Consider the following 25,210-nt stretch of genomic DNA (forward strand, 5'->3'; position numbering starts at 1 on the left):
TCACCCTCCTCATCTTCTCATGCCAAGTCTGGTGGGTCACATGGAAGGGAGAGGGTGTCTACTCCAAACCTCACCCCAGAACTACCCTATTCAGTGGTACACTCTGTTTCCTCTTACCCTTCACCATTACCAAGTGTTTTTTCTTTTTTTATGTCTTACCTTCAATCCATCCATGGCAATGTGGCCATATTTAAGTCTGTGGAGATGTGAATAATCTCATTTCCTTCCTACAAAGACCATTCACTTCTTGGCTACTACCAAAGAACTTTTTCATCCTACCTCCTTTTTCCAGTGTCCACATAACTCAGTTTTCTGTTTTCCAGTCTGAAATCACTACCTTCAGTCTACCAAGTCTTCAGTGAATAAACTTTCTCTGCTGGGTATTCTGGTTTTGTTTCAAATGCGGGGGTTCTTGCTTATCTCAGTAGGTGTACTACCCAGGCTTAGAACAGTGTAGGGAGGACGACACTGATACATACACTCTGCAAGTTGTGCTGGGTGTTTGCATGCAAAAAACTACAACTTAAAAGTGATGAATGCACGCAGGAAGGGGCTTGGCTTAACCAGAGGAATGTGTTACTTACGTTAAAAAGGTCTTCTCAACATGTATCATCACACACAAGACACTTTTATTATTTTATTTTACTGCTGGCACTGATAGCATCGTAACTCTTTTCCTTCTCCTGAGGCCTTCTGGAGAAATAGACCTTACCTTCCTGGAGGGACACTGGTGGAGCTATTTTTTTATGAACAGCTGTAACAAGCTTCCAGCTTCTTGGTGGAGACACTTTGTGATCAATTTCAGTCCATTTACTTCCTTAGGTAGAGGGTCTCTCATTTGAGTTTTGCCCTATAGGAAAGGAATGATGGAGTTAGCCATAGGTCAGAGTGGCTATATTAATATCAGAAAAAGGAGATTTCAGAGGAAAGAATATTATCAAAGCTAAAGATGCCATTTCATAACAATAAAGCCGTCAATTAATCAAGAGAAGAAAAAAAATCCTTAACATTTTACTCCTAGTAGCAGAGCTTCAAACTACATGAAAGAGAAACTGATAGAAGTGCAAGGAGAAACAGACAAGTCCACAATCATAGAGATTTCAATACCCTTCTTTTAATAAGTGAAAAAACAAGTCGACAGAAAATCAGTAAATAAATAGAAAATATGAACTACACTATCAATTAAATTAATCTAATTGACATTTACAGAATAATCCTAATACCATGAGAATTCACATTCCTTTCAAGTGTACATGGGATATTTACCAAGATAGATATAATATTCTGGTCATAAAGCAACTCTCAATAAATTTAGAAGGATTCAAGTCATGCAAAGTTTATTCTCTGACCACAGTGGAATTAAATTTGAAGTCAATAAGAAAAACAAGTCTGGAAAATCCCCAAATATTTGGAAACTAAATAATGCACTCCTAAAACAACTCCTGGGTCAAAGAAGAAATTAAAGGGAAATTAGAATATAATTTAAACAGAACAAAAATGAAAACACAACATAATAGAAGTTATGTGATGCCACTGAAGCAGTACGTACAGGGAAATTTATATTGCTAAATGCCTATATTTGAAAAGAAGAAATGCCTCAAATCAATGACCCTTAGCTTCTCTCTTAATAACCTATAAAAAGGCAAGCACATTAAACCCAAAAAAAGTAGATGAAAGAAAATAAAGGCCAAATAATATCAATAAAATAGAAAATAAAAAATAGAAAAACAATAGAAAAAATCAATGAGACCAAAAGGGGATTCCTTGAGAACACTGATAAAATTTATAAGCCTAGCCAGACGAATGAGAACAAAAGCAGAAAAGAGACAAAAAAACTGATATCAGTAACAAGAAAGGTGACATGACAACAGATTCTACAGATAAAACTTTTTAAAAAATATCAATAGTATGAACAATGTATGCCGATAAATGTGACAACTTAAATGAAACAGACAAATTTTCTGAAAGACACAAACTACCAAAGCTCACTCAAGAAGAAATACTTTTCAACCACACCTGAGTTTATGTTAAGGAGGTGACTCTTAGTGGGCCCTTAGATAGTTTTAGGAAGGAGGCTGGTTGCCAGAGGAACCAGCTATGTGGTTAGGGAATTGGAACTTTTATCCCCACCCTCTACCTTTGGAGAGGGGTGAGTGGGCTAAAGACTGAGTAAATGAGTAAATCACCAATGACCAATGATTTAATCAATCATGTCTATGTAATGGAACCTCCATAAAAACCCCTAAACAAAGCAGTTTGGGGAGCTTCCAGGTTGGCAAACACATCAAGGTTCTCGGAGGGTGGCACACCTGGAAAGGGCATGGAGGCTCCATGCCCCTTCCCCCATACCTTGCCCTATGCATCTCTTCCTTTTGGCCCTTCCTTTGGCTCTCTTAGATGTACCCTTTATAATAAACCGGTAATACTAAGTAAAAGAAAGATGAGGAGGAAGAGGGGAAGAAGGAAAAGAGGAGGAAAAGGAGAAGAAATACATAACCAAAATAGCCCTTTATATATTAATAAAATTTGAACTTGTAGTTAAAAAATATACAAGGGTGAAAATTTCAGGCCCAGATGGATTCACTGGTGAATTAAACCAAATATTTAAAGAAGAATTAGCACCAATTCTTCACAAATGCTTGCATAAAGTAGAAGAGGAGAGAACACTTCCAAACTCATTCTCTGAGGCCAATATTACCCTGAAACCAAAGCCAAAGACATCACAGGAAAATAAAACTACATACCAACAGCCCTTTTGAATATAGGCACAAAAATCCACAACAAAATACAAGCAAACCCAGTCCAGTAGCTATAAAAAGGATTATACCCCATGACCATGTGCAATTTATCCCAGGAATTCAACACTGGTTTAACAGCCAAAAATCAATCAATGTAATGTACCATATTAATTGATTAAAATTTTTAAAATGCATGATCATCTCAACAGACACAGAAAAAGCATTTGACAAAATCCAAAACTCTTTCATTATAAAAACACTCAACAAACTAGGAATAGAAGGAAAGTTCCTCAACCTGATAAAAGCAATGTACAATAAAACAACACAGCTAACATCATAATTAAGTGGAAAAGACTGAATGCTTTTTCCCTAAGATCAGGAACAAGATAAGAATACCCATTCTCACCACTTATGTTCAACATGGAAATTAGGCAAGAAAAAATAATGAAAGGCATCCATATTGGACAGGAAAAAGTAAAATTACTTTTATTAACAGATGACATGCTACTAAAACTAATAAATTAGTTTAGCAACATTGTAGATTACAAGATCAATATACAAAAATCAATTTTATTTCCATATGGTATCAATGATCAATCAGATATTGAAATAAAAATGTTTACAATAGCAACTAAAAATAAGATAAACTAAGAAAATTTTAGCAAAATACGTGAAGGACCTGTGCACTGAAAATTATAAAATGTTATCGAGGGCCTCCCTGGTGGCGCAGTGGTTGAGAGTCCGCCTGCCGATGCAGGGGATGCGGGTTCGTGCCCCGGTCTGGGAGGATCCCATGTGCCGCGGAGCGGCTGGGCCCGTGAGCCATGGCCGCTGGGCCTGCGCGTCCGGAGCCTGTGCTCCGCAACGGGAGAGGCCACAGCAGTGAGAGGCCCGCATACCGCAAAAAGAAAAAAAAAAAAAAAAAAAAAAAAAAAAAAAATGTTATCGAGATGATTAAAGAAGGCTTAAATAAATGAAAACATAGAGCTCCTGTTCATTGGTCAGAAGACTCAATTTGTTAAGATGTCAGGTTTTTCCAAATTGGTCTACAGATTCACAACAATCCTAATCAATAACCCATCAGGTTTTTTGTAGAAGTTGACAATATAATTTTTAAATTCCAATGAAAAGATAAAAGACTAAATCAACTTTAGAAAAAAACAGGGCAAATAGTGACTGATTTTGACATTGTAAAGCTACAATAATCAAAGCAATGTGGTTTTGGCATAAAAGTAGAAAAATAGATCAATGGAACAGAAGTGGAGAGTCCAGAAATAAACCCACACATATATAAACAACTGATTTTTGACAAAAGTGCAAAGGCAATTCAGTAGAGCAAGTACAGTCTTATCAACTAGTGGTGCTGGAAAAATTGAATATCAATATGCAAAAATAAACCATCTGATCATCCATACTTCCCATCATACTCAGACATTAACTTAAAATGGATTATAGTCCTAAATGTAAAAGCTAAAACTATAAAACTTCTGTAAGAAACTATAGGAGAAAACAGTTGTGACCTCAGGTTGGGCAAAGATTTTTTTAGATATGACACTGAAGTACGATCCATAAAAGAACGTATTGATAAACTGGATTTTATCAAAGTTAAATAAAAACTTCTACTCTTTGAAAGTGATGAGGGAATTAAAAGACAAGCAGCAGACAGGAAGAGAATATTTGCAAACCATATATGTGATAGAGAACTTGTATCCAAATATATAAAGAATCCTCACAACTCAATAACAAGAAAGCAAACAGCCCAATTTTTAAAATTGGGCAAAAGTTTTCAACAGACACTTCATCATAGAAGATATATGAATGGTTAATAAGCACACATATAAAGATGCTAAAAATAATTGGTCATTGGGGAAATGCATATGAAAACCAAAATGACATACAACTACATAGTCATTAGAATGGCTAAAATCAAAAGGCTGATCATACTATGTGTTGGCCAGGATGTGGAGGAACAGGAATGCTCATACAAAACTGTTGGAAATGTAAATGGCAGAACATTGGAGAACAGTTTGGCAATTTCTTAGAAAGTTAAAAACATGCATCTACAATATGATTTAGCCATTTCATTCCTAGGTATTTATCAAAGAGAAATGAAGCAAATGTTCAGGTAAGGACTTGTACACAAACATTCATAGCAACTTTATTTGTAATAGCCCTAAACTGAAAACTGTACAGATGTCCATCAACAGATGATTGGATAAACAAATTGTAGTAGAGTCAGAGAATCAGCATATAATACTATTGAGCAATAAAAAGAATAAACTATTGATATACTCCATGTGGATGAATCTCAAAATAATTATGCTAAGTGACAGAAGCCAGACCAAAAATTGTACATATTCAATGGTTCCATTTACATAGTACTCCTGAAAATGCAAACTAATCTATAGAGGGAGAAATCAGGTAATGGTTACCTGGGAACTGGGGGTGGGTAAGGGTAGGAGTGAGGGATTACCAAGGGGCACAAGGAAGATTTGGGGGTCTTGGGTAGATTCACTTTCTTTGTTTTTGGGGTTTTTTTTGCGGCACGCGGGCCTCTCGCTGTCGTGGCCTCTCCCATTGCGGAGCACAGGCTCTGAACGCGCAGGCTAAGCAGCCATGGCTCACGGGCCCAGCCACTCCGCGGCACGTGGGATCTTCCCAGACCCGGGCACGAACCCGTGTCCCCTGCATTGGCAGGCGGATTCTCAACCACTGCGCCACCAGGGAAGCTCCACTATCTTTCTTTTGATCATGGTTTCTTGGATGTATACACATGTCAAAACTAATTAAATCGCACACTTTAAACATGTGTAGTTCACTGTATGTGAATTGTACCTCAACAAAACTATTAATGATATAATCACCATGATAATAATAAATGGTAACACTTACTCAAAATCGATCCCTCCTTCTGAGTCTGACCCTAAACTTAGGGCTGTGGATCCAGGTGGGATTTGTCTTACTGGCCAGCCTGATAGTGGTGATAAGAAAAAAAAGTTCCTTTCACTGAGTACTTTTTTTCCAGCACAGTGCTAGGTGCTTTCCATAGGTATTATCTCACTTAAGTCTCACAGCAAACTTATGAGGGGATTTAGGAAGGTAAGTGGCTCGCCTAAGATCAGATTTGAAGGAGTGAAGAGCATCAGTGTAACTCCAAAGCCCATGTTCTTTACCACACCACAAAGGGCCTCCAGCTCTAGCCAATGCTAACAGTGTCCTCAGCATATAAACATTAGCTAAAGAGGTCTCATAGGCCAATGACTCACTTGGCAGGGCCTAGAGCAGAAAATTCAATAAAGGGACAAGTTTGGGGCATCATTTTAACTAGTGTTCACTTCATAATCACACTGGAAAAATGAAGCCACTTTTGGGACTTCCCTGGTGGTCCAGTGGTTAAAAGTCCATGCTTCCACTGCAGGGGGCATGAGTTTAATCCCTGGTCAGGGAACTAAGATCCTGGATGCTGTGTGGCATGGCCAAAAATTTAAAAATTAAAAAAAAAACTTTTTAAAGGATAACTTTAAAAAAAGAAGAAAAATGAAGGCACTTTTGCTTTAGAGTGTCATAATTTTGAGAATCTCACCAATTACACTGACGTACAGAAACATCTAAAATAAAGCTATTTGGGTTCTGAATTAGATGCATTATTTTTTCACTAGTGGCTGATGAATCTTTCTAAAAATATTTCCTTCCTCCAAATCCTGCCTTAATTCCCTAAAACTCACAAAAGAAATTCCAAAACTCAACATTCATGATAAACCCAGGCTATGAACCCAGAGTTATTTCTTACTAATATTTCATACTTCATGAACACTTTATAGTTTTCTAAACTCTTCCTTATAATTATATATTTATAATTCTCACAAAAGAACAGGAATTAGAATCACCATTTAGCCTCTTCATACGGACTAGAAAGTCTATGGTCAAAAAAGACTTATAATAAAAAGTGTTGAGGAGGATGTGGAGAATGTGAACCTCCATACATTAGGGGTGGGAATGTAAAATGGTGCAGCCACTTTGGAAAACAGCTTGTCAGTTCCCCAAAAAGTTAAACATCTCATCGTTCTCAATGGTGAAAACCTGAAACCATTTCCGCTAAGGTCAGAAACAAGACAAGGTTGCCCACTCTCACCACTATTATTCAACATAGTTTTGGAAGTTTTAGCCACAGCAGTCAAAGAAAAAGAAATAAAAGGAATCCAAAACAGAAAAGAAGAAGTAAAGCTGTCACTGTTTGCAGATGACATGATACTATACATAGAGAATCCTAAAGATGCTACCAGAAGACTACTAGAGCTAATCAATGAATTTGGTAAAGTAGCAGGATACAAAATTAATGCACAGAAATCTCTTGCATTCCTATACACTAATGATGAAAAATCTGAAAGAGAAATTAAGGAAACACTCCCATTTACCAGTGCAACAAAAAGAATAAAATACCTAGGAATAAACCTACCCAAGGAGACAAAAGACCTGTATGCAGAAAACTCTAAGACACTGATGAAAGAAATTAAAGGAGTGAACTACTTATACATGTTACAACCTCAAAAACATTATGCTAAGTAAAAGAAGCTAGACACAAAAAGTCACATACTGAATGATTTCATTTGTATGAAATGTTCAGAATGGGCAAATCCATAAAGACAGAAAATAGGTGAGTGATTGCCAAGGGCTGCAGGGAGTTGGGGAATGGGCAGTAACAGCTAATAGGTATGGGTTTCCTTTTGGGTTCATGAAAATATCCTAAAATTGATTGTATTGATGGTTTCAAAACTGTGACTATACTATCAATACTGAATCACACATTTCAAAAGGGTAGATTTTATGGTATGTGAATTATGTCTCAATTTTTAAAATGAATCTCCATTTAGCAGATGAGGAAACTGGGGTTAAGAGAAGTTAACTGTCTCGGGCTTCCCTGGTGGCACAGTGGTTAAGAATCCACCTGCCAGTGCAGGGGACACAGGTTCGATCCCTGGTCCAGGAAGATCCCACATGCCGTGGAGCAACTAAGCCTGTGCACCATAACTACTGAGCCTGCACTCTAGAGCCCATGAGCCACAACTACTGAGCCCATGCGCCACAACTACTGAGCCTGCACTCTAGAGCCCACGAGCCACAACCACTGAGCCCATGTGCCACAGCTACTGAGCCTGCGTGCCACAACAACCAAAGCCCGCGTGCCTAGAGCCCGTGCTCCGCAACAAGAGAAGCCACTGCAATGAGAAGCCCGCGCACCACAACGAAGAGTAGCCCCCGTTTGCTGCAACTAGAGAAAGCCCAGGCACAGCAATGAAGACCCAACACAGCCAAAAATAAATAAATAAATAAATAAAAAGTTTTTTAAAAAAGAGAGGTTAACTGTCTTGCCCAGATTTCCTGCCTCCAGCTTTGTGAACTATTCTGAACCTCAAAGTGTTCAGAGAAAACTTGGGTTAAATTCTCCTTTCCACCTATTATTTAATATATATTTAAATATATATATATATATGTATAACTGAATCATTGTGCTGTACACCTGAAACTAATACAACATTGTAAATCAACTATAGTTCAATAAAAAAAAAGAAATGCATTTACCAAGGAGTGCTTAAACATGAACTGATCAAGGTGAGAACAGGTGCATACATTTAAGAAATCATATAAACTCTTCGCGTTATAAATCATGTTTTTGTGGCCCATGTGTTATTAATTACTTTTTCTACCTATACATGAAAGATGAATAACTGAAAAACAGCAGCAGATCATCTACCATATCTTAGTGTGAGTTTATTGTTAGACTACCACTGTTTTTGGTGAGAATATTTAATAAAAAAGGTTACATTTATGTAACCATCATTATGAAAACACTTTAATGTAAATAATATATCATATTGTATAAAATAATGAAAATATGGTATCTTTATCCTTATTCAGATTATACTACTTGAATATAATGTATTTGGATTACATTAATTGCTTCACTGAGCCTTCAAATAGTAATGTCTATCATTTTTAACTAGTTGGTGGAAGAAAATGTGTTTTTTTGACCTATATTTACTTATGCCTCCCCCTTATCTTTCATCTTTATGTAAACTTTTTTTTTTGGCCTTGCCGCGTGGTTTGCAGGATCTTAGTTCCCCGACCAGGGATGGAACCTGGGCCCTTGTCAGTGAAAGCAGCATCCTAACCACTGGACCACCAGGGAATTCCCAAGAAAATGTTTTATGAAGAACGCTTTTGCAATTTGTTTAAAACTTCTAATAAGATAGCACCCCGAATGTTATTTCTGTCATTTATATGATAGTTTATACAAAGAATTTATAGAAGTGTAGTATTTAATATTGGGAGGAGCTTAGTAGAAATAAAATATCTCAACTGGTCTGTTTCCTTTCATTAGACAATATTATGTAATCTTTTATATTGTTCATTTTCCTTTGGCAGCCAGGAACCAAAAAGCCACATGAATGGAATGATTAATAGTAATAATTATTTTATCTTGGCTCTAAGACAATTACTGTATTTGGTTTTCTAAAATTTAAATTCTCTTAATTATCCAAGCAGTACATGTACAAAATACCCTGTTAATATTTTTTAAATCATAGATAGAAGTAAAGATTCTCCTTAAAGCTTACACTAATCCCAGATGGTGACCAAAGTTATCTCTTTAGTTATTGTTCCAGAATTTACCTCTTGGTGCATTTGTACTATACTTTAGATTCTGAAATATGAAATCAAATATTTTAAATGCCAACGAGTGCTTCCAAATTGCCTTCAGAGTGACTACAATTTATCCATCTATTCATTAATTCATCAAAAATTTCTATAAATAATTTTTTTTAAAAAGAAATTGAGGCTCAGAAAACTTAAGAGACTTGTTCAAGGTCACACATTAGTAAGAGGTAAAGAACCTAGATTTGAGTCTAGGTCTGAGTCTAGGCTCATTGCCAATGTCATTGCATTATGCCTCTTCTTCTCCTCATCTCTCTGCTGCCTCCACACATAAAATGCCATTCCCTCTCTTACATGTATCCAGAGCATATGCACCCTTTCCCTAAGAACTGTTTCTGTTTCCCAACTGTAACTGGAGGACCAGATACCAGTGGCATGGTAGAGGCACGAGATAATTAGATGTTCTAATTTTTCTAAGAAATCAGCTGGATTTATTTTGACATTCCAATTCATATCTTGAAAGAAAAGGGAGAAAACAGTTTTGCTAGTATAGGATGTACTTCCAAAATGAGAACTCTTAAAACATACTGTTTTTCTGAAGAGTAAATTGCTGCCCCCATTTAAAGGACTGCCCTGGCTCTCCACCTGTTTCACAGCAGCCCTAAGGAGAGTCTGATGCAGGAAGTCCGCAGTTTTTCAAAAGCTGCCCAGCAGATTCTAAGCTGTGGTTTGGGTCACATTTCACTAAGACCCCTAGTGCAAGGGAGCAGGGTGACGCCTTTCCTGAACCCGACTTGTAGAAGTTAGCTCGTCACTCCTTTGAATCCCCTTCCATGCCTCCCCAAATGATGCAGTTCTACTACCATATGTAGGACACAGCTGAGTATTTTTCCACATCGTGCTCACCTTTCTCCACAAGGCCCTCGAGGGCAGAGCCTGTACCTCGCTTGACTTTGTATCCCTTCCTGTGGCTGACCCAATGCCCAGCACATAGTAGGTCTTTATCACATTTGTGATTGCACACTGAATTTTAGATCAAACAAAAAAGAAATCAGATCTTTTTCAGCTTAAAATTCTTATCACTTTAAAATGATCAATTTTACTTTGCAAAGTTCATGGAGACAATGGTATTGGAACAGGGAGGGAAAGGAGGAACTTTGCTCTGACATTGCCTACCTGAGGGCTGACTGCTTTAGAATGGGAGGTGGTTGGCAGCAGAGTCACCATGTGGGGCTCATGAATCTGTGGGTATCTGGGGAGCTGGTGAGGCATTTTGCCCCTGACACCTGAAGGCCAGCACAAGAGGAAAAGGCAGGCAGACAAAGGCTGGTCCTGAAAGGTGAGGGAGAGACCAGCAGCCAGACCAACTAGCAGCTGAGCATGCTGAGATCCTGACCTGACGTTGCTCCTTTTCCTGAGTAACAGGTTGGGTCCCAGCATCTGGGAAGCAGTATCTTCAACTGGGAGTAGAGGAAGACTGTTCTCCAGGCAGAATAGAATTCAGCACTGTCACTGAGACCCCTGACTCTTCACCCATATACCACTGCATTTAATCGTCATGGCAACACTGGAACTGAGGTGTTATTATCCCTATTTTACTGGCACTCAAACAGGTGAAACAACCTGTCCATGGTTCACCCAAAGGTCAGTCTGGCTGCAAAGCACAGGCCCATTTGTTCCCCTACACCTCAGTAGAGGCTGCCTGAACATTTGCTGGGGATGTTGGAGAGAAGATTCAGTCATCACATGGAAGGTGGCTGTAGATAATCTCCCAGGTAATCCAAACCAGAGTGTCTGTGTCTTTAAAAGGGCAAAAAGGTGAGAAGATCAGCTGATGGAGATGCTCAAATGCCAAGGATGGTGAGAGTTAGAAATCAAAGTGATGAACACCAAGGACTTACAGCAGCTCTTGACTAGAACAGAGACCTATGTAACCTCTTCATTCCAAGAATGGTTTTGAGTAGTCATATATCTTATTTTTAAAATTTTTATTGAAATATAATTGATTTATAACATGTTAGTTTCCAGTGTACAGCAGTGATTCATTTATATATATATACACATATATATGTATATATATACACACACATATATGTATATATATACATATATACACACATATATATGTATATATATACATATATACATTCTTTTTCAGATTCTTTTCCCTTATAGGTTATTACAAAATATTAAGTATAGTTCCCCATGGTATACAGTAGGTCCTTGTTGGCTATCTATTTTATATATAGTAATGTGTATATGACTATACTACCCAAGGCAATCTACAGATTTAATGCAATCCCTATCAAACTACCAATGGCATTCTTCACAGGATTAGAACAAAAAATTTTACAATTTGTATGGAAACACAAAAGACCCCGAATAGCCAAAGCAATCTTGAGAAAGGAAAATGGAGCTGGAGGAATCAGGCTCCCTGATTTCAGACTATACTACACAGCTACAGTAATCAAGACAGTATGGTACTGGCACAAAAACAGAAATAGAGATCAATGGAACAGGATAGAAAGCCCAGAAATAAACCCACACACCTATGGTCATATATTTTAAATGCACGTCTTTTTTTACCTGAGACATGTTTCTGAAGACGAGGGTTTAGTGTGCATTTCTGTTAAATTGGATTCGATTTTAAATGTTATGGGAGACTATATTATTGAAAAGAGCTTACAGCAACTCATTGTGAGAAGGCTCTTTCCATAACTGATACACACAAGAAATATTAATTGTGCACCTACTAAGCACCAGGTGCTACCCTAGGCACTGGAGGACACAGAAGTGAAGAGGACAGACATGAATGGATCTGGCGTTCCTTACAGAATCAAACCACGTGCATGTTCCTTCAGTGGGTAGGTTCTCTCAGAGTGTATCGTACAAGCCCTCTTGAGGGGTTTCTTGGGACTTGCCATTTAATAGGTGTGTTCCACTTTCCAGAATCTTGCCCTTTGCTCAGTATACCTGGGGTTCACAGAGCCAGCCTGCCTTTTAAGGCTGACATAGTGGCAGACCACTGAAAACACACAAGGTGCCTGGTATCTGGCTAATGATACAAATATTTGTTGAATTCAAGGAAAAAAGCAATAACACCAATAGTAGTATCACTTTGCATTCACATTTTTCAAAGTCAAAATAAGTCAAGATGGTTTGAGCCTCAGATTGTACCAAGAACAGAAGAAAAGTAATTCATTTTTTTTTTTTTGGTCGCACCGCACGGCTTGAGGATCTTAGTTCCCTGACCAGAGATCAAACCCAGGCCCCTGGCAGTAGAAGCCCAGAATCCTAACCACTGGACCAGTAGGGAATTCCCAAATTTGTAAAGTAGGTTTTAAAGTTCAAAACAGAATGATGCTCAAATAAGGTTCTGACATAAAAGTAGATAATATTTTGGATTTTGTTTAATAAAAAGAATAATCAGACCACTACTTCACTAAGTAATTTCAGTTGTACTGACAAAAATAACTATCACTGATTTCTGAAGTGGCTGGTATCAACTTTCTGAGTGTTTCTGTATCAGACACTAAGTTTCCTTATCATGAATATCTCTTTTAAAATGGAGAAGGTGGAAAATATTCCTTCATTTTCTTTAATAATTTTATTAACTGTTCTTCAAAGAATAGCATTGATTTAAAAAAAGATATTAGGGGGAAGCCCAGCTAAAAGTTCCAACTGCAAAATTGTAACTCCAAAGAAAATATTCATCATCACCAGTGTCGATATAATTCCAGGAAATAAAAAAATTTCATTGCTTATTTTTGCAGTCAAAATTTCTCATATTGTCAGTGTAAACTTGACTACTTTACAGAGCAGTGACCAGGTTTAAAAAAAAATCATTTCATCTCCACCTCCCTTCTTGAAGCAGATGAGAATGCCCCTGATATTCTATAAATATAGTAGTGCAAATGGTTAGGGAGAGAGATGGAGAAGTACGTCTTTGAACAGCAAGGCTAACTCATCAGACATGAGATTTCTGTTTCTGCAGGCCATGTATACTGAGATTCCCGCTCAACACCCTCAGTCCCTCTGAAGGAAACTGTCTCTAGACAGGCAATCAGTGAAGAGAAACAAAATGGGCCCTTCCAGTTGAATACACCCCACTGTAATAAGGCCCAGTACGTGAAGTCAAAATGTCTGGATAAAAGATAGATAATTTCCTCTGACAGCTGGATGATTTGTCTATGGGCCCAAACCAGGATCTTGTTCCTAGTCCCACTGAGCAGGCCACTCTTGGCTGGGTCCCAACACATGAGAGTGTCACATGTTATGTCAAGGCCCACAAACGGATCTCTGTAGGCATCCATGGCTGGGGTAGTGCACACATATTGGTGTAATGGCCAGGTGCTGAGTGCTAGCAACCCAATTTCCCAGTATGCTTTGATGCCTGCAGTTTCTGGACCCTTCCCTGCCACAAATGAAGAAGTTAAGCTAAGGGACTGTGCTTTAAATACAATACTTTCAGTGAGGTTTCTCCACAGTAACAAATGCAAGGGAGGAAATTGACAGAAGTTTGACATTTTCTTGATTGACTTTAACACTCATCACAATGATGAGAAGGTTAATGCATCCAGAGAGATGAAACGCCAAAGACATTTAAAATATATTGACACCATGTCAGTCTTTTAAGTTGTTACCATACTTAAAAACTATAGGGTGTGGTTGCAAATGGACTAAATAATGAACAATAGCATAAAACAGCAGGAGAACTGCAACTTAACGAACTTTGCTTCATTGCCTAAGGTTCATTGATAGAAAATACCAGCATAATTCAATTATCTGTAGACATGGAAACCAAGGCCCCGGGAGGAGAAGGGACTTGCCCAAGTTGGTAGCAGAGACAAGACTGGAACCCAGACATTCCTGGGTGTTAAGCCAGTGCCTTGTAAGCCCTGTTGCATCCATAAGTCAGCAAGGTACACCTTTTCTTATTAAGGGTGCACGAATTCTAGCACATGGCTCATCAGAATTTATAGAGCCATCAATGTCTGCAATAAAAAGCTCAGCTAGATTTCCTTTTTAATGAAAGGATTAAAGATACCATTTGAGAGAACATGGTTTATTTGCAATACCTCCTCCTGTTAAGCTTGACTTAGTGTTTAAACAGAGAGATCTAATCTCATACAAATCTCAACAGTAAATATTCAGGTTTCAAATCAGACAAGGTATGAATTCTACCTCCATATTTGTGTTCCTCTCTCTAACTGACAACGCAGCCGTTTGCTGCCATTTATACAGGGAATTGTGTGTCTCACCTGTAATCAGATGAACTCTTTGAATTAAATACAGCTCAGTTCCCTTCTGCTTTGAAGTTTTCTTTAAACAATAAGAATCTACAAGTTTCTTAAATTCAAGCAGACATTCATTTTTGTTTGCCAAAGTGTTATTTTTTTCTGATTTCTATGTGGAGGTAGAAGAAATCTATAGAGTTTTGAAGTCTTAATTATAACTGAGTTTATATATTGCAATTCTAAACACTTAAAGACAATGCTAGATATTTGCATGTTGAGTGGCATACACTCAAAACTTGTCTGATTTCCCAGGGGCTAATGCAGAGGGCAGAATTTCAATCATTTGCTCATCCTGACTTCTGGCTTTTCACGTCAGCAAACACTTCCTGATTGTGCATTCTGAACAGGGCTCTGTGGCAGACCCAGAGATGAGATGGAGAGGAGAGGGTGGAGGAAGGAGAAAGGTGAAGAGGTACAGGGATGACTAAGCCCTGTATTTATCCTCCCATCACTTGTAGTGTAGAAGGAGTATTAAGACAGGGACATATGTATCACTCAGGAGGGTCAATGGAGGGAGGAAATGTTCCAGGGCAGAGTTTCAGGAAGGCCTCCAAGAGGAGAGGGGATGGAAACTTGGCTTTAAAGAATGGGAGAATTTCAACAGGCATACCTGGGAGGGCTGGGAACAAGAGAGTATTTCAGGTGGAGGGAAGAGCAAGAGCAAAGGTACAGAGGTGGGAAAGGGCAGATGAGACTGGGGACTGAATGGAAACAAGCGCATAAACTTTGATTGACTGTGTTGGTAGAGCTCATGAATGCAGCAAAGCCATATGGCTGGCTAATTAGAGGCAGTCGTTTCAATGCTCTTGTGGCATTAAGATAAGCTACAGGCAGCTCACAGTCCAAGGCTTATTTTTGTGACTGTAATCCATCTAATGGCAATGGCTTATGGACTACTGTCTAGCCAGGCCCCACTGGAAGTTTCTATCAAAGCTAATAATGAGAACTGGGAGCTCCAAGGACCTGGGACAGATGTAGAGCCTTCCTCTGTGTCTGACAAGGTACCATAATTCTTGTGTTTGCTTGGAACTTTGTAAATTCAAGACAGAGCAGGGGAGTGGAGGCCAAGGCAGGCTGTTTCTTTTTGGTGGGTCCTATAAGTGCTCTGAGGGAATCCTCAAGCAGCAAGCCTCTGAAATAACATTGACTGATTTCAGAACGTGCAAAGATAGAATCTGTAAGTCTGAGGCTGTGAGCTGTAATTCTCTACAGCTGCTCTCTAAACAAAAACCCACAGATGCAAACTGGAGCAAACAATTTAGAAAAATCAAGAAAAGTCTGTTTGTACAAATAGGCAAATTTTAAAAATACCTTCCAGAAATTTCCATTTTCCATTCACATTGGGACACAGCTCAAACCTGCCCTCTGAAGCATATGAAACACAGCTACAATCCCTGTAGCAGGAAAGAAAAGACCCAAAAAACATTCATCATACCTATACTGCCAAATGCTTTGCGTGAATGCTTTAATCCACATGCTCTTGCCTTACTAAGACCATCAGAATCTATGATGATCATACATTGTGCATTTGACAGTAGTGGCCACAACTGGTCACCCCTTTCGGGCACTAGCACTTAGAATCAAAATAAAGGGTCTTCACTACTTTATAAGAGACCAAGGCACAGAAACTTGATGCACAAAAGGTGATTGCTTTTCCCTACTACAAACACTGTCTCATCACGTTCATTGATTCATTTATTTTCATTCAACTAATATGTGTTCTACCCCAGCAATTTGAAGAATGGGTTACATAATATTTTAACTTAGATTTATTAAAGTATAATTTACATACAATAAAATTCACCCTTTTTAGTATATAGTTCTATGAGATTTGCCAAACACGTAGAGTTAGTATAACTATCACTACAATCAAGATATAGAACATTTCCAGTACCCCTAAAACTTCTCTTGTGCCCCTGAATAGTCAACTCTTTCTGACAGTTCCATTTCTTGACAAATGTTGATCTTTTTTCTGTGCCTTTAGTTTTGCTTCTTGCACAATGTTATATAAATATAATTTTACAGTATGTAGCCATTTGAGTCTGGCTTCTTTCACTTAGGTTAATGCATCTGAGATTCATCAATGTGGTTGTGTGTATCCCTAGTTTATTCCTTTTTATTGCTGTATAGTATGCCATTGCATGGATGTACCACAGTGTGTTTATCCTTTCATCTGTTGAAGGCCATCTGAGTTGTCTGCAGTTTTGAAAGTTATGAATAAAACCTTTACAAACAATCACATACAGGGCTTTGTGTGAACATAAGATATCTCAAACTCAACATTTGAAAAACTAAATTATTGATATTTTTCTCCAACCTGCCCAGCCATAGCCTTCCCTGTCTCATTTGAGGGCAATTCTATCCTTCCAATTGGTCATGCCAAAAGCATCTGCATCAAACTTGTCACTTCTTTCATGCTACAGCAATCTGGCAGCAAATTCTGATGACTCTACCTTCAGAATATATTCAGAATCCCACCAGTTTTTACTACCTCCACTGCTACCACCCTGGTTCAATCCACCCTTATCTCATATCTAGATTACTGCCTTAGCATTCTAAATGGTCTTCCTGCTTTGCCCCTTGATCCCTACAGTGTATTCTCAATACAACAGCCAAAGAAATCCTTCTAACGTGTTAAGTCAGATCACGTCACTCCTTTGCTCCCCATTTCACTCAAAGGGAAAATTCCAAGTCCTTACAAATGTCCGGTAAGGCCCTGTACTATCAGGTCCCTTTTCTTGTTACCTGTTGGATTTTCTTCTGCCACTCACCTTGCTCTCTCTGTTTCAGCCATACTGGTCTCCTTACTGTTCCTCAAACATGTGTCTCATTCCTGCCTCAGGGCCTTTGCATTGACGGTTCCCTTTTCTAGAATGCTGTTTCCCCAGAATTTCATAAGGTTAATTTCCTCACCTTGTTCAAGTCTTTGGTTAAATATCACTTTCTCAATGAGGCCTATTCAAGCCACCTTCTAATATATCATCCTGCCCCAACCTCACCATGCCCCCCCCCACATATACATTGTACTTTCAATCCACCTTACCCTGTTCTACTTTTTCATTTTCATAAACATTTATTATAACCTTCCAATATACTATCATAAAATTCATATATGGATCATGTTTATCATCTGTCTTTTCCTGCTTACATGTAAGTTCCATGAGGGAAGAAACGTTGCTTTATTCACTGATGTATTTCAATCACCTAGCACACTGCCCGGAATAAAATTGGCACTCAACAAATATTTGCTGAACGCCTGAAAGAACTCCCGCAAGAACAATACTCTGTGTGCAGTTTCCTAATACTCAGTTCCAAGCTGGTCTTTATAAAGGTCTTCATGAGCTATAGCAGCCTGAGTGTCATGTGAAGAGGAACTGTAAATTTGGAGAGTCGGGGAAATGCACTGCCAAGAATCCACTGCTGCCAAGCCTCTAAGGGAACATCAGAGAGGTCTCTGAGTGTCATAGTGCCAGGCCCTGGGACATTTGGCTGATCTACATCGAAGTCTGGCCTCCATGGACTGCAACATCAAATGTGTTCCAAGTAGTCATTGTAAAAGAGGAAAACCACTCAGTATGTACAGTGCCTCCAAGGGGACAAAGGAAATAGCACACTGAGCCAGTGATCCCAGAACTCAAAAATAACCAAATAACCATTTGGGTTGGGCTAATCCCTCTGATATCCTAGTTAAGATGGCAAAAATATGAGGGGATTTTCACCATACTGAATGAACTCTCCTGACCATCTGCCAGTTAATATAAAAGTGTTCTTCTCAAGAAAAAATTGACTCGTGCTTTCTGGTAAATTCTAGGATATTCTTGAAATTGTCTGCTGACCCAAAAGCACAGATGAACACATAGTCCATTAGTATTGGTTGAGTGAACAAATGAAACTCTGGGGTCATGGAATTTAGTATATGAAGTAGAAATAGCATTGGATTTAGGGAAACAAAGTCTGAATTTGAGTCCAAATACTCCTATTTATTAGCCTTATGATACCACATCTTTGAGACTCAGTTTCCTCACCTGTAAAATAGCACAATGTTCTTTCCCTGACTACCACACAGAGGAGGAATAAATGAGAAAATGGATATGAGAGCTATTTGTAAATTGTGAAGCATGGAACACGTGTGTTGTTATGCATTATAGAGCTGAAGAGTCATCTAAAGCAATCCTCTTGTTAAATAGAGAGATCCTGAGTTCTCATAGAGGGGGCAGATGCATGATCAAAGTCACACAATGAGGCAACAGTATGGCAGACTCTAGAAACCAGGCCTCTTGACTCACAACCCAGTTCACTTTTCATTACACCACAACTGTTTTGTGTTTCCCTGAAAATAAGGAGGGATGCTGAGAGTCGGAGGAGACCAAAGCACCTACAGTCAGCTAGGACAGAGTATAAAAGAAGAAAAACCTGCACAGAGAGAAAATTAAGGACATTCACAGAGGATCCCTCTCAAGGATTTGGCAGAGTACTAATCAGCACTTGCATATGAGAAAATTGGCCAAGGCTAGAGAAAGAACTTTCCTCCAAATTCAGGGAATCTATGCTTGGACTTCTCATAGAGCTGGGAATAGAGCCAGTTCCCACCAGCCACACTGGAAATCTCATGATTCACAGGGCATAGTATAGAGTATACGGAAGCCTCTTGCCTCTGTGGTAGGAAATAACTAAGTATAGAACAGATGCTGCTGTTTCCTCCTAAAGCTTTAAAGAAAATAAGAAAAGATAAAACTATTCCAAGTAACCTAATTGCAAAGCAGAAAAAAAAGTTAAAGAAGAATGTAAAAATATCCAACACAAGCAACAAAATACAGGCAAACTGAATCCAGCAACATATACATATACAATGATCAAGTGGGATTTATCCCAGGAATACAAAGTTGGTTCAACATCTGAAAATCAATTAATGTAATGTAATATCAATAGAATAAAAAACAAAAATCACATGATAATCTCTATAGATGTAGAAAAACATTTGACAAGATCCAACACCCTTTCATGATAAAAACTCAACAAACTAGGAATAGAAAGGAAATTCTTCAACCTGATAGAGGGCATCTACAAAAAACCCATAGCTGACAAGACAAGACACAGACTGAGAGAAAATCTTTTTTTTTTTTTTTTTGTGGTACGTGGGCCTCTCACTGTTGTGGCCTCTCCCGTTGCGGAGCACAGGCTCCGGATGCGCAGGCTCAGCGGCCATGGCGCACGGGCCCAGCCGCTCCGCAGCACGTGGGATCTTCCCAGACCAGGGCACGAACCCGTGTCCCCTGCATCGGCAGGCGGACTCTCAACCACTGCGCCACCAGGGAAGCCCCTGGGAGAAAATCTTTACAAATGAAATATCTGATAAAGAACTGTTATCCAAGATATACCAAAAACGCTTAAAACTCAGCAATAAGAAAACAAAAGACCGGGCCTCCCTGGTGGCGCAGTGGTTGAGAGTCCGCCTGCCGATGCAGGGGATACGGGTTCGTGCCCCGGTCTGGGAGGATCCCATATGCCGCGGAGCGGCTGGGCCCGTGAGCCATGGCCGCTGGGCCTGCGCATCCGGAGCCTGTGCTCCGCAACGGGAGAGGCCACAACAGTGAGAGGCCCGCATACCGCAAAAAAAAAAAAAAAAAAAAAAAAAAAAAAAAAAAGAAAACAAAAGACCCAATTAAAAAATGCACCAAAGACCTTAACAGATACCATACCAAAGATATATAGATGGCAAATAAGCATATGAAAAGATGCTCCACATCATATGTCATTAGGGAGTTACAAATTAAAACAACAATGAGATACTGCTACACACATATTAGAGAGGTCAAGGTTCAAAACACTGACACCACCAAATGCTGGCAAGGATATGGAGCAACAGGAACTCTCATTTGTTGGTGGTGGGAATGCAAGATGGTACAGTCACCTTGGAAGACAGTTTGGCAGTTTCTTACAAAACTAAACATACTCTTAACATACAATCCAGCAATTGCACTCCTTAATATTTATCTAAAGGAGTTAAAAACTTATGGCCACATAAAAACCTGCACATGGATGTTTATAGCAGCTTTATGCATAATTGCCAAAACATGGAAGCAACCCAGATGCCCTTCAGTTGATGAATGGATAAACAAAGAGTAGTACATTCAAATAGTGGTACAATGGAATATTATTCAGTGCTAAAAAGAAATGAGCTATCAAGCTATGAAAAGACATGGAGGAAACTTCAATGTATATTGCTAAGTGAAAGAAGCCAATTTGAAAAAACCCACATATTGGAAAAGGCAAAACAGTGGAGACAGTTAAAGGGTTAGAGGTTGCCAGAGATTCATGGGGGAGGGAGGAAGGAATTAATAGGTGGAGCACAGGGGGGTTTTAGGGCAGTGAAACTATTCTGTGTGATACTGTAATGGTGAATACAAATCATTACACATTTCCCAAAACTCATAGAATGTACAACACAAAGAGTGAACCTTAATGTAAACTCTGGCCTTTAATTAATAATAATGTTTCAATATTGTCTCATCAATCCTAACAAATGTACCATACTAATGCAAGATGCTAATAATAGACAAAACTTTATGGAGTGGGTGTTAGGGCACATATGGGAACTCTCTGTACTTTCCACTCAGTTTTTCAATAAACCTAAATCTCCCTAAAAAATAAAGTCTATTAAGTTAAAAATATAATTTATAGTGTCAAAAAGTAAGAAAACTCTTAGCAATAAACCTAACAAATTATGTGCAAGCCCTTTATGGAGAAAACTGTTAAATTTTTTTGAAAATTCTTTTAAAATACATAAATAAATGGAGAAACATACAGTGACCTTGGATAGGAAGATTCAATATTTTTAAAATATCAATTATCTCCCAAATGGATCTATATATTACATGCAGTACCAATATAATTCCCAAGGTTGTGTGTGTGTGTGTAATTCAAAAAGCTAACTCTAAAATTTATGCTGAAAAACAAAGGCCCAAACATAGAGTCGAGAAATAAATGCACATGTACACAGTATCCTAATAGATGACAGAAAGAATTGCAAATCATTGAGGAGGATGGACTACAAATACAAATGGTTCTGAGAGAACAGTTTAACTATACACAAAAAAATGAAAAGAAAAGAAAAGAAAAGAAATGTCAGCATCACACCATATGAAAATCACTTAGAATTCTATTAAAGACTTAAATGTAAAATACAAAACTATAAAATATTCAGAAGATCGTACAAGCGTACAACTTTATGATCTTGGGTTAGAGAAACAAGCACAAACCAATAAGGAAAATGATCAACTCAACTACATTAAAATTAAGAACCTCTGTTCATTAAAAGAACCCCTAAGGAAAGTAACAAAGACAAGCTACATGCTGGAATAACATATTTAAGTATATAAAGCTGATAAAGAATTAATATCTAGAAGTTGTAAAGAACTTCTAAAAATCAATAAGAAAATTATAACCTAATAGAAAAACTAGACAAAAGACACATTTTGAAGGAAATGAACTGCATGGGATCCATAAACATACAAACATGTGCTTAAGACCATTTTAATCAAGAAAATGAAAATTAAAACAAAAATGATATATTTCATACCTACCAAATTGACAAAGGTAAAACAGAGAGTATTCATAGACAAGATGTGAGGCAACAGGAACTGGCACCCACTGCTGGTAGTAATATAACAACTACTTTGGAAAAGTTTGGCATTACCTGCTGAAATTGGCATCCCTTTACCCTATAACCCAGCAATTATATTCCTTGGTTTGGAGAAATTGTTTCATACGTGCATCTGGAGGCATATAAAAGAATAGTCATTGTAGTGTTGTTTGAAATGTGCATAAGCCTGAAACAATTACCCAAGTGTCTACTAATAGTAGAATACATAGTGATACATTCACACAATGGCATACTATGCAGCAGTAAAAATGAATAAACTATAGTTACATGCACCTCACAAAGCTGAATCTTAGGAACATAATGAGGGAAGGGAGCAAGTCACAAGAGAAAACAAGGAGAAAATACATGATATGGTTCCATTTATATTAGGAACAGGCAACACTAAACAATATGTAGTAGGGGTACATACAGTAAAACTATAAAAAAAGCAGGTGAGGGCCTCCCTGGTGGCGCAGTGGTTGAGAGTCCGCCTGCCGATGCAGGGGATACGGGTTCGTGCCCCGGTCTGGGAGGATCCCATATGCCGCGGAGCGGCTGGGCCCGTGAGCCATGGCCGCTGGGCCTGCGCGTCCGGAGCCTGTGCTCCGCAACGGGAGAGGCCACAGCAGTGAGAGGCCCGCATACCGCAAAAAGAAAAAAAAAAAAAAAAAAAAAGCAGGTGAATGATTATTAACCCAACACTAACGACAGCGTTTACCTGTAGTCTTTGGGGGATAAAGAATGATGTGATTGGGTAGAGGTTTAAAGGGACTTCCAACGTGCTAGTTAGTTCATTTTATAATTTAAGCTCTACATGAACAATTTATATATTCTTTTGTATGTACAGTTGACCCTTGAACAACATGGGTTCGAACTGTTTGGGTCCACTTATACGTGGATATTTTTCAATAGTAAATACTGCAGCACTACACAATCTGCAATGGGTTGAAATCTGTGGATGTGGAATCATGGATACAGAGGAACTGTGGATATGGAGGGCCGACTACAAATTATACTCGGATTTTAGACTGTGTGGAGGGCCAGCGCCCCTAACCCCCACCTTGTTCAAGGGTCAACTGTATTATGTATCTCATTAAAAGCTTTTAATAGTAAATGATTAACAAAATAACAAAGGAATAACAAAATAACAAGGAATAACAAAAATATTTTGCAGAAGAAAAACGTAGTGAGGGAACTCAAACTAACAGAACAAAATAGAGAATCTGGAAACAGCTCACCACATATAAGGAAATAAGTGGGGGAAATGATGGTGCATTTACTATATAATCCTAGGACAACTGGTTATCTTTATATAAAAGATGAAAATAAAAAAGTATATCTTGGGAGTTCCCTGGCGGTCCAGTTGTTAGGATTCTGCACTTTCATTGCCGAGGGCTCAGGTTCAATCCCTGGTCAGGGAACTAAGGTCCTGCAATCCGTGTGGCATGGCAAAAAAAAAAAAAAAAAAAAAAAAAAAGTATACCTTTACTTAACATCATACCAAAAACCTGTCAACCTTTAGGCAGATTAAATATCTAAATGTGAAAATAAGGTCTTTAAAATTCTTAGAAGAAAAAAATTAAGAAGATTTTTATATCTTCTGGGTAAGGAAGAATTAAATAAGTAAGACTCCAAAAGTATAGCCTGTGGGAAAAAAGTATAGCATGTGATTTTGATCACATTGAAATAAAAAATTCTGTGCATCAAAAATAAATGTCAAGCAATAGCATGTAAGTATTTAGAATACTTATTCCTGACAAAGGAGTAGACTATAAAAAGAATATACTAAAAACTCTTATTAATCAAAGCTGAATAAACAAATGCATTAAAAATTGAACAAAAAATAGAATCAGGGAATTCACGGAAGAGAGCACCTGAATAAACTCATGAAAATATGTTCAACCTCACTGGTAATCAGGGAAATGAAAATTTAAAACATACCCCTCATGACTGGTAAAATTTTTAAATTCTGATAATACCAAATTTTGACTCACATGTGAGAAACTGGAACTCCCAAACACTGCTTCTGGTGGTATAAACTGTCATAACCACTTTGGAGAGAAATTTGGAAATATTTACTAAGGTTAAAAATGTGCATAACCTATTGCCCAGAAATTGCCTTGGTAGATATATACCATAGAGCAGTGGTTCCCCAGACTGCTTGGGGTTCCTGAGAGCCTTTCAGGGGATCTACTTGATCAATAATCTTTTCATAATAATACTAAGGCATTACTTGTTTATTTTTTTTCCTCATGAGTATACAGGGGAGTCTTCAAGAGGCTACATGACGTATAATATCACAATATATTGGAGGTAGGAAAATCCAGCTCTCTTCTATTAAACCAGATGTTAAAGAGATTTGCAAAGAACAAACAGTGCCACTCTTCTAATTTTTCTTGTTTTGGAAAACAGGGTTTTTTTTTCCATTAAAATGTTATTTCTAAACGAACAAAGAAAATATTTACATTTTTCGCATTTAATTTCTATTATGTTGACATAAACAAAAGCTCTTCAAGGTCCTCAATTATCCATGAGTCTCCAATTGGACTCATTCACCAAATGTTTGCTAAGCACATTCTCGGTGCTAGGCCTTGGATTGGGTTCTTTATGGCACAAGGGAGCACTCACTTCATAAGTGACACAACACACCCCAGCTCCTCTGCTCTGAGACGCTGGACCTGGTTGATTCCTCCATAGGCAGGTGACTGCACAGAAGACTCAGGCTATTTTGTTTATAGCACTGAAAGTCTTGGCTACTTTCCTCCCTCCCAACCATGAGATGTTGGAATTCCCTAGTTGTTCCACCATCATGTTACCACTGTGGTCATCTACCAACCTCAGGGCACAGAGCCTGGGAAGATTCCAATTAGTTCCAGTGGCAT

General features: G+C 38.3%; 1 protein-coding gene across 2 annotated transcripts in view; it reads right to left on the reverse strand.

Moving 5' to 3' along the window:
- Positions 1 to 628: 628 nt before the first annotated feature.
- VMA21 (vacuolar ATPase assembly factor VMA21) overlaps positions 629 to 25,210 on the reverse strand; it is a 73,984-nt gene continuing 49,402 nt past the window's right edge. The window contains exons 3-4 of one of the 2 annotated variants that reach the window (XM_081222295.1): positions 15,998 to 16,080; positions 629 to 850 (exon numbers count right to left, since the gene is read on the reverse strand). In XM_081222295.1, the coding sequence (XP_081078421.1) occupies positions 16,022 to 16,080 (59 nt within the window). In that variant the 3' untranslated portion in view covers positions 629 to 850; positions 15,998 to 16,021. The remainder of the gene's footprint in view (positions 851 to 15,997; positions 16,081 to 25,210) is intronic. The other variant, XM_081222296.1, reaches the window with a different exon arrangement.

Source organism: Mesoplodon bidens (genome assembly GCF_964165515.1).
Source record: "Mesoplodon bidens genome assembly, chromosome: X".
Taxonomy (NCBI): Eukaryota; Metazoa; Chordata; class Mammalia; order Artiodactyla; family Ziphiidae; genus Mesoplodon; species Mesoplodon bidens.